Consider the following 10132-nt stretch of genomic DNA (forward strand, 5'->3'; position numbering starts at 1 on the left):
AATTTGGCAGATGGAGTATAGTGTGGGAAAATGTGAGGTTATCCACTTTGGAAGGAAGAATGAAAAAGCAAATTATTATTTAAATGGAGTGAGACTGCAAAATGCTGCGGTACAAAGGGATCTGGGGGTCCGAGTACATGAAACACAAAATGTTAGCATGCAGGTACAGCAAGTAATTAGGAAGGCTAATGGAATGTTGGCCTTTATTGTGAGGGGTATGGAGTATAAAAGTAGGGAAGATTTGATGCAACTGTACAGGGCGTTGGTGAGACCGCACCTGGAGTACTGCGTACAGTTGTGGTCTCCGTATTTAAGGAAGGATATACTTGCATTGGAGGCAGTGCAGAGAAGGTTCACGAGGTTGATTCCTGAGATGAAGGGGTTGTCTTACGAGGAAAGGTTGAGCAGGTTGAGCCTATACTCATTGGAGTTTAGAAGAATGAGAGGTGATCCTATTGAAACATAAGATTCTGAAGGGGCTCGACAGGGTAGATGCTGAGAGGATGTTTCCCCTCGTGGGGGAATCTAGAACTAGGGGGCATAGTTTCAGAATAAGGAGTCGCCAATTTAAGATGGAATTTCTTCTCTCAGAGGGTTGTGAATCTTTGGAATTCTCTACCCCAGAGAGCTGTGGAGGCGGAGTCAGTGAATATATTCAAGGCGGAGATAGACAGATATTTGAGCTACAAGGGAGTCAAGGGGTATGGGGAGAGAGCGGGAAAGCGGTGTTGAGGACAAGATTGGATCAGCCATGATTTATTGAATGGCGGAGCAGGCTCGAGGGGCCGATTGGCCGACTCCTGCTCCTATTTCTTATGTTCCACAAAGCGGTCACCGAATCTGCGTTTGGTCTCCCCAATGTAGAGGAGACCGCATCGTGAGCAGCAAGTACAGTGTACTAAATTGAAAGAAGTACAAGTAAATCGCTGATTCACATGGAAGGAATGTTTGGGGCCCTGGACGGTGGGAAGAGAGGAGGTGAAAGGGCTCATTTCTGTTTTTTTTTTCTTTTTCGGATTTCCAGCATCAGCAGCGTTTTGCTTTTGTACAAGTCATTTCACTGCCTGGTCAGTAGTGTTGCATCTGAAATTGACTGAAAGGAAGACTTGCATTTATATAGCGCCTTTCATGACCACCGGACATCTTAAAGCACTTTACAGCCAATGAGGTACTTTTTGGAGTGTAATCACTGTTGTAATGTGGGAAACGCGGCAGCCAATTTGCGCACAGCAAGCTCCCACAAACAGCAATGTGATACTGAGCGGATAATCTGTTTTAGTGATGTTGGTTGAGGGATAAATATTGACCAGGGCACCTCCCCTGCTCTTCTTCCAAATAGCGCCGCGGGATCTTTTACGTCCACCTCAGAGAGCAGACGGGACCTCGGTTTAACGTCTCATCCCAAAGACGGCACCTCCGACAGCGCCGCACTCCCTCAGCACTGCACTGGGAGTGTCAGCCTGGATTTATGTGCTCAAGTCGCCCCGGAGTGGGACTGGGAACCCACAACCTTCTGACTCAGATGCGAGGGAGAGTGCTACACATTGAGCCTCAGCTGACACTGAGATTGACTTGCGGGCACTGAAGTAAGTTCCTTGATTGCAGTGATTGGTGCCATTGATAAGATAGATGACCGCCAGCCCCAGGAAAAAAAACCTGGCAGCTCGGCTCCCTGAATTTCCGGTATTCTCCACGTTTTGTCAGAGGCGGCGAGTTGAATGGCAGGACTTTGCTCCAGCAGGGAGCGAGTTGACTGAGTGGAATCTAAAAGCGGAACCTGTGGGAGGCGGCTGGTCACATGAGATCTGGGAGGTTGCAGATTATCTGCTTCTATGTCCGGAACTGAAGCGCTGCAAGTGTTGTTGTGCTTTTTTTTTGTGTCTTGTCGGAATGAATCGCAAGGGGGGATCTGTGGAAGCGCTGATGGTGTTGATCTGTTGGATTAGCTCCGGGCAGCCCGACCCCAATGCAGCCCAAGACTTGATGCGGAAGAAAGGTAAGGGGGAAGGTCTTGAGAGGCGTGTAGTGGGGTCTCTTGTCAGGAACTGACATTGCAGTGATCTGGAATCAAAGGGCCATCCACAGATAAAGAGCTTGAGGGCACAATAAGGGGCAATTCTGGGATTGGAAAGGGGGAGGGAGAGGGTAGGCCATCAAAAATAAAATGTGTGAAAGGAAAGAAGGAACTTGCATTTCTGTAGCGCCTTTCACGGCCTCAGGACGTCCCAACACGCTTTACGGCCAATGAAGTACTTTTGATGTGTAGTCACTGCTGTAATGTAGGAAACGCGGCAGCCAATTCACGCATGCCATGGACAGCAATGTGATAGTGACCAGATAACGGGCCAGAAATTCGGGTCCCCACGGGTGAGTACGCGCAGGGTACTCGCGCGTAGGCCCAACGAAAGTGCCGGTTTTGTGCATGCACTGCGCCTCTGAGTCAGAAGATGTTGGTTCAAGTCCCACTCCAGGGACTTGTGCACAAAATCTAGGCTGATACTCCCAGTGCAGTACTAAGGGAGCCTCCGCTGCACTGTCGGAGGTGTTTCCTTGAGATGAGACGTTCAACCGAGGCCCCGTCTGCCCTCTCAGGTGGACGTAAAAGATCCCACGGCCACTATGTCAAAGGACAGCAATGGGAGTTCTCCCCGGTGTCCTGGGGCCAATATTTATCCCTCAACCAGCACCACTAAAAATAGATTGGGCCAGAAATTCGGGTCGGAGGCTTCCCGTGGGTGCAAGCCCCCGACCTGCACTTATCTAGCGCGCCGCCCGTTGTGCTGTGGGCCCCCGTGGGATTCCGATCCTGGGCCTCCTCCAACTGCCGGCACGCAGTGCTTGCATATCCCAGGGGCGCAGTTAGTTCGAAACATCCCCTGGGATCACGTGGGAAGGTCGGAGAGGTGAGGAGACATTAAGAGATATTCAAGACGAGACGAGATGGTAATAGGACAGGTAAAGAGACAGAGGATGGCTCTAGATGAAGTGTGAAATGCGCTGGCAGAGTGAGAGACAGCTGCCATGTGGGAGAGAGAAAAGGAAAAGGCACAAACCAAAGGTGTGGATAAAAAATATATAAAAATGTAATAGGGGCCGAGGTTATGATCTGAAATTGTTGAACTCGATATTGAGTCCGGAAGGCTGTAAAGTGCCTAATCGGAAGATGAGGTGCTGTTCCTCCAACTATTTCCGCTGGTTGGGGAGTCTAGGACTAGGGGGCATAGTCTAAAAATTAGAGCCAGACCTTTCAGGAGTGAAATTAGGAAACACTTCTACACACAAAGGGTGGTAGAAGTTTGGAACTTTCTTCCACAAGCGGCAATTGGTGCTCGATCAATTGTTAATTTTAAATCTGAGATTGATAGATTTTTGTTAACCAAAAGTATTAAGGGGATATGGGGCAAAGGCAGGTATATGGAGTTAGGTTACAGATCAGTCATGATCTCATTGAACAGCGGAGCAGGCCCGAGGGGCCACATGTTCCTAATTGTGGGTGATCCTATAAGCAATAGTGATGCATTTGTAATGATATGAGATGGGGACTGTGATTGACTTCGCCCCCCTACCCTGCCCCACTTTCTAACCCATTGGGACTGAAACCTGTTTATTTTATTGACTGCTACTCGATTGATATCAGCTAGCCTTTCTCAGAGCAGGGAAGAAAGTAATGGTTTCCTATTGAGAAAAAACATAGAAACATAGAAGATAGGAGCAGGAGTAGGCCATTCGGCCCCTCGAGCCTGCTCCGCCATTCAATGCGATCATGGCTGATCATCCAAATTCAGTACCCTGTCCCTGCTTTCTCCCCATATCCCTTGATCCCTTTAGCCTTAAGAAATATATCCAACTCCTTGAATATAAACTTTAAAAAAAAATTCTGATTCTCTCTCTTGCAGAGCTTGGGGTAAATATTCTACTTCACGAAATTCTGCACTTCCTGTTATTTCCTATCCATTTAAAGGAACTGGAAAAAACATCCTCTGTGTCAAAAAAGAGATCTGTCTTGGACAGATGACTTTTAACTGAATTGTAACGTAGCTGAATTAGGAGAGTGTCTCGTATCAGGTACGCTTCTGACACAGAGAAAACACTTTACTGTAAATTGAAACTGTAAATCCAAAGCCAATCTTTAATTCTCATTATGCTGTCTATCTGACGTCTTATAAACAGATGTAGCACAGCATTTTTCCCTGCTTGACACATGCCCAAGCTCTGCTTCTGTCGCACTATGGTTTTTCCATAGCTTCGGGGAGCAGCAGAGGTGAAAAGGATGCGCTCAAAATAAGAAACTGAAGCAATTCTTGTAAAGGAAAAATATGCAGGGCTGTGGGGATAGAGCAGGGGGGAGTGGGCCTAGTTGGACGGTTCTTTCAAAGAGCCGGCACAGGCACGATGGGCCAAATGGCCTCCTTCTATGCTGTAAGATTCTATGAAAACCGTTGCCGTTGTTAGCTTTTGATAGTTTAAATTGTGCATGGTGGAGTATTATCAACTCTACACAGTTGGGTTGGGATGGCAACTTTCGTGACCACGTCTTTATACCAAAGTGGCATTTGACAGCTTTCCCCACTTAGGAATTAAACTCTTATGTATGACTTGCTGTTTGGTTAAGGAAGTGACTCAAAAGCCAAGTGTGCAAATGTCTCACTGAAACTGGTGTATGAGAGAAAAACAGGTTCCAATTCTTTCAAATCTGAGAAATCTTTTTGTGGTATTGTGTCTGAGCAGTCATGTTGTGGCCTTAATGTGTTCACTTCTCATAACAACCAGTACATCTAACCAATCTGATATTGTTATAAGCCCTATACAGATCCTTCTTCTTCTTAGGCAGTCCCTCGGAACCGAGGATGACTTGCTTCCACATTAAAAATGAGTTCTCAGGTGACTGATGAGTCCAATGCGGGACCTACAGTCTCTGTCACAGGTGGGGCAGACGGTGGTTGAAGGGGCGGGTGGGTGGGGTGCTTGGGTTGATGTGCACTCCTTGTGCTGCTTGCGCTTGGCTTCTGCTTGCTCCTGGCGAAGAGACTCGAGGTGTTCGGCGCCTTCCCGGATGCTTCTCCTCCACTTTGTGCGGTCTTGGGCCAGGGATTCCCAAGTGTCGGTGGGGATGTTGCACTTTTTCAAGGAGGCTTTGAGGGTGTCCTTGAAGCGTTTCCTCTGCCCACCTGGGGCTCTCTTGTCGGGTCGGAGCTCCGAGTAGAGCGCTTGTTTTGGGAGTCTCGTATCGGGCATGCGGACAATGTGACCCGTCCATCGGAGCTGATTGAGCGTGGTCAAAGCTTCGATGCTGGGGATGATGACCTGAGAGAGAACACTGACGTTAGTGCACCTATCCTGCCAATGGATTTGCAGGATCTTGCGGAGGCAGCGGTGGTGGTACCTCTCCAGTGCTTTGAGGTGCCTGCTGTACATGGTCCATGTCTCTGAAGCATACAGGAGGGCAGGTATCATTACTGCTCTGTAGACCATGAGCTTGGTGCCAGGTTTGAGGTCCTGGTCTTCAAACACTCTCTTCATCAGGCGACCGAAGGCTGCACTGGCACACTGAAGGCGGTGTTGGACTTCGTCATCGACGTCTGCCCTTGTTGACAGTAGGCTCCCGAGGTATGGAAAGTGGTCCACGTTGTCCAAGGCCTCGTCGTGGATTTTGATAATCTGGGGGCAGTACTGTGTGGCGGGGGCAGGTTGGTGGAGGACCTTTGTCTTACGGATCTTTAGTGTAAGGCCCATGCTCTCTCAATCGCCTTCCAGTGGCTGAAGAGCTCCTCCCAGAGTCGCAATGCAGATTCCGCCCACTAAGGGGCACAATGGACATGATCTTCGCCGCACGTCAATTACAAGAGAAATGCAGGGAACAGCACCAACCGCTGTACATGGCCTTCTTTGACCTCACAAAGGCCTTCGACGCTGTCAACCATGAGGGATTATGGAGTGTCCTCCTCAAATTCGGCTGCCCTCAAAAGTTTGTCACTATCCTCCGCCTGCTTCACGACAACATGCAAGCTGTGATCCTGACCAACGGTTCCAACACAGACCCAATTCACGTACAGACCGGGGTCAAGCAAGACTGTGGCATCGCACCAACGCTCTTCTCGATCTTCCTTGCTGCAATGCTCCATCTCACCCTCAGTAAGCTCTCCGCTGGAGTGGAGCTAATTTACAGAACAAACGGGAAACTGTTCAACCTCCGTCGCCTCCAGTTCAGATCCAGGGTCGTCCCATCCTCTGATGTCGAATTACAGTATGCAGACGATGCTTGCATCTGCGCTCACTCGGAGGTTGAACTCCAAACCATCGTCAACACCTTCACCGAAGCGTACGAGAGCACGGGCCTTACACTAACCATCCATATACAGATCCAATGTGAACTCATAATTCGAGATAATTGCAGATTATGTTCCAGTCTTTTCTAGCACACCTTGAAAAATGTTATGTGTGTTAATACACCTTGGCCTAGAAATTCGGTTTGAGTCCGCCAGGGCTTTAGCGCCCGAAATTTTGCGCCCGCCATAATTGCCGCTGCGCCCGCCTAAAATTCAGTTGCCCCGGGCCCAGATGGCGGCGGGCGCTAATGGAGGGTTTTAGCGCCTCGCTATGGGCGTTGAATGCAGGTTTCAGGTGCTAATCCCCCGCTGCGGCACCCGATGCGGTGCGGCAGGCTGGGGTACTGCAGGCCTCCTCCTTCGCTTAAGGAGGAGCTGCGTGCAGCCGACAGCTGACCGGTGGATTCCCCCGACAAATGAGCCCGGCACCTCGGAGAAGTGCCGGGCTCGCGGGACACACACATCAGTGCCGCGGGGGGGTGGTGCAGGAGTCCGGGGAGGGAGGTGCGGGCAGGCGGCCGCCGGGAAAGCGGCCGGCCGCCGCTCCACCTTTATGCGCCGGCCTTACGGTGCTGCAACATCCCGTTCCACAATCGTTGTTTGCGGCTGCCACGGGCGAGGCGGCCGCAACTGAATTTGGCCATCGGGCCGGATTACCACTGCAACCGGGGCACTGCGCACACCGATGACGTCATCGGTGCCGGCGCAGCGCTACCGGGTAACGCCGATGTTAGGGCCCATCGCAATTTCGGGCGCAGCGATACCGCCGGCGCAAGCCACTCCAACGCCCCTAATTGGGCGCTAACCCAACCGAATTTCTAGGCCCTTATGTATTGATTGCCAAATTTTATTGACACACTGAAGGTGAAATTGGTCTTCCACAATAGTGCTAAATGGGCGATAGCGAATTGGTAGCCCGTTTTACAACCCGCCCGATGGGCATCAATGGAAAAGAAAGTCGGGCGTGGCGTAAAACGGGCTGCCGATTCGCCACTGCCCGTGTAACGCTATCGCTGAAGCACAATTTCACCCCCACTGTCCCGAGTTACACTCTTCAAAAATGTTCTCAACAATCATCGCTACTGAACTGATCAGGGTCATTTTTGACTGAAATTGTTAGAAGATCTGCATATTGAGAACTATTAACATTAAATTACTAACGACCACATGATATTATTTTTTGCCATCAGGGAACATGAATGTGCTCTTTATTGTCGCTGACGATCTGCGCACTAGTCTGGGATGCTATGGTGATCCGATAGTGAAATCGCCAAACATTGATCAACTTGCCTCCAAGAGTGTTGTTTTCACAAATGCATTCGCCCAAGTAAGTTGAATTTTGTTTTTTGTTCATTGGATGTGGGCGTCGCTGGCAAGGCCAGCATTTAGTTCCCATCCCTAAGTGGCCTTGAGAAGATGGTGGTGAGCCGCCTTCTTGAACCAGGATTTTGACCCAGCGACGATGAAGGAACGGCGATATATTTCCAAGTCAGGATGGTGTGTGACTTGGGGGGAGAACTTGGAGGTGGCAGTGTTCCCATGCGCCTGCTGCCCTTGTCCTTCTAGGTGGAAGAGCTCGCGGGCTTGGGAGGTGCTGCCGAAGAAGCCTCGGCGAGTTGCTGCACTGCATCTCGTAGATGGTACACACTGCAGCCACAGTGCGCCGGTGGTGGAGGGAATGAATGTTTAAGGTGGTGGATGGGGTGCCAATCAAGCGGGTAGCCACAGTGTGTAAAAATGAAACCCTGTAGCTTGTGTTGGCATTGTACTAGTATAACCTATAATAGAAATAATTATATGGCATAATATGTAAGATATGTCCTTTTTCTCAGTCAGACAATTCAACTGGTATTTTGATACTAGAATGCCTCTTTTTCACTTAGTTTATTCATACAGCACAGAAGGAGGCCATTCATCCCATCATGCCGGCTCCTTGAAAGAGCTATCCAATTAGTCCCACTCCCCCGCTCTTTCCCCAGAGCCCTGCAATTTTTTTCCCCTTCAAGTATTTATCCAATTTCCTTTTGAAAGTTGCTACTGAATCTGCTTCCACCGCCCTTTCAGGCAGCGCGTTCCAGATCACAACTCGCTGCGTAAAAATAATTCTTCTTCTCATCCTTCTGGTTCTTTTGCAAAAAAAAGCAGCAGGTTCACGCACCTTGCTCAAAATGGTAACATTTACGATTGTTTTCTCTGTTTGCTGGAGAACCTAAATCGGGTGCAGCACTTACTGCATTTAAGAGGGCATTATTGCAATATTTGTTTTCAAATATAATTCCAAATCCTTTCCCCTCAGGTTCTCTACTGGTAGAGGCTTTCATCTATATATATATATAAACGAATCGATCTGTCTGTCTGTCTGTCCTTCTGTCCTCGGGTGTGCGTCTGTCCGGCTATGCGCTCGAAAGTTATAGAGCGTATCTATGCGCGCGTTACCTCCAAAGAAAGCTTACGGTTCCGGGACGGTCGTAAGCGTATTTACTTTTCGGTCGGACGAAAATTGTTCGCGCCTTATGCAAAAAACCTTCAAAATTAAACTCATTATCTGCTACTTAGCATTGATTGACTGACGTCAAGGTTTGACCAATCCTGTGCCGTCACGATTGACCAATCCTACAGTACAGTCCCCTGATGGTTGGCCAATCGGTGTGTGTGTGTGTGGGCGGGACTAATCGTTTTCATCTCGGGGATCTGGCAGCCATTGTTTCACTGCCATGACTGCAGCTTCCAGCTCAAGCTACTTTGAAAGTTAGTATCTCTTTTAAAAATAACATAAGATTTACCAAAAACGTTTTATAAGTACTTTCACTTTCATCTTTCAAGGTATTAAAAGGTAGAAATGTTGCCCGGCAGCAGATTCACACAGGGAGAGAGAGACAGGGCCTGAAAGCCCTTTGATCATCCAGCTTTGAAAAAGTTAGTTTCTCTTTTAAAAATAACATAAGATTTACCAAAAACCTTTTATAAGTACTTTCACTTTCATCTTTCAAGGTATTAAAAGGTAGAAATGTTGCCCGGCAGCAGATTCACAAAGGGACACAGACAGGGCCCTAAAGCCTGGGACTCGATTTAAAATGTTGCCCGGCAGCAGATTCACAGAGGGACACAGAGAGACCCCAAAACCTGGCACTCGATTTAAACCGCCCGGCCCAAAACAGCCTTGGCAAAGCCGGGCTCCCCCCAGCTAGTCTATCTATATATATAAACGGATACTTCTTTCTGTCTGTCTTATCTGTCTGTCCTTCTGTCTGTCCTCACATGTGCGTCTGTCCGGCTATGCGCTCGAAAGTTATAGAGCGTACCTACGCGTGCGTTACGTCGAAAGAAAGCTTACCTTTCCGAAACGGTGGTAAGCGTATTTACGTTTCGGCCGGACAAAAATAGCGCCCGCGGTATCCGAAAAACGTTCAAAATTCCGCTCATTAGCATCTCATTATCCGCTCATTAGCGACAGAGTGACCTCGAGGTCGACCAATCGTACGCCGGGTTCCTGGCGCGTGCGGCCGGGCCCTCCTACGGTCGAGTGACGGGACGATTGACCAATCCTACGCTTTGGTGACCTGACAGTCGACCAATCGGTGCGTGTGTGGGCGGGCCTTATCGTTCTGAACCGAGGTGAGTCGCCGCCATCTTGATTCCAAACTTTTCCTTTTTCCCGCTTTCTGCATCTTTCAAAAAAACGTTGCTTTTAAAAGACATATTGTTTTTAAAAAAAGTGAATTACTTTCTAAATCTTTTATCTAATCTCATTAATTTTCCTACCTTTCCCCGTTTTTCCAGGTAGGCCTCGAAGCCTCGGCCTCTCC

At 48.8% G+C, this 10132-nt stretch overlaps 1 protein-coding gene across 1 annotated transcript in view; it reads left to right on the forward strand.

Moving 5' to 3' along the window:
- The first annotated feature begins 1763 nt into the window (after positions 1-1763).
- The window catches only part of ids (iduronate 2-sulfatase), a 125510-nt gene continuing 117141 nt past the window's right edge, over positions 1764-10132 (forward strand). The window contains exons 1-2 of the mRNA XM_086001914.1: positions 1764-1996; positions 7517-7653. Of these exons, the coding sequence (XP_085858040.1) occupies positions 1891-1996; positions 7517-7653 (243 nt within the window). The 5' untranslated portion in view covers positions 1764-1890. The remainder of the gene's footprint in view (positions 1997-7516; positions 7654-10132) is intronic.

Source organism: Somniosus microcephalus, chromosome 1 (genome assembly GCF_052327205.1).
Source record: "Somniosus microcephalus isolate GS21.2 chromosome 1, FLI_Smic_1.0, whole genome shotgun sequence".
In the NCBI taxonomy this organism is placed as follows: domain Eukaryota; kingdom Metazoa; phylum Chordata; class Chondrichthyes; order Squaliformes; family Somniosidae; genus Somniosus; species Somniosus microcephalus.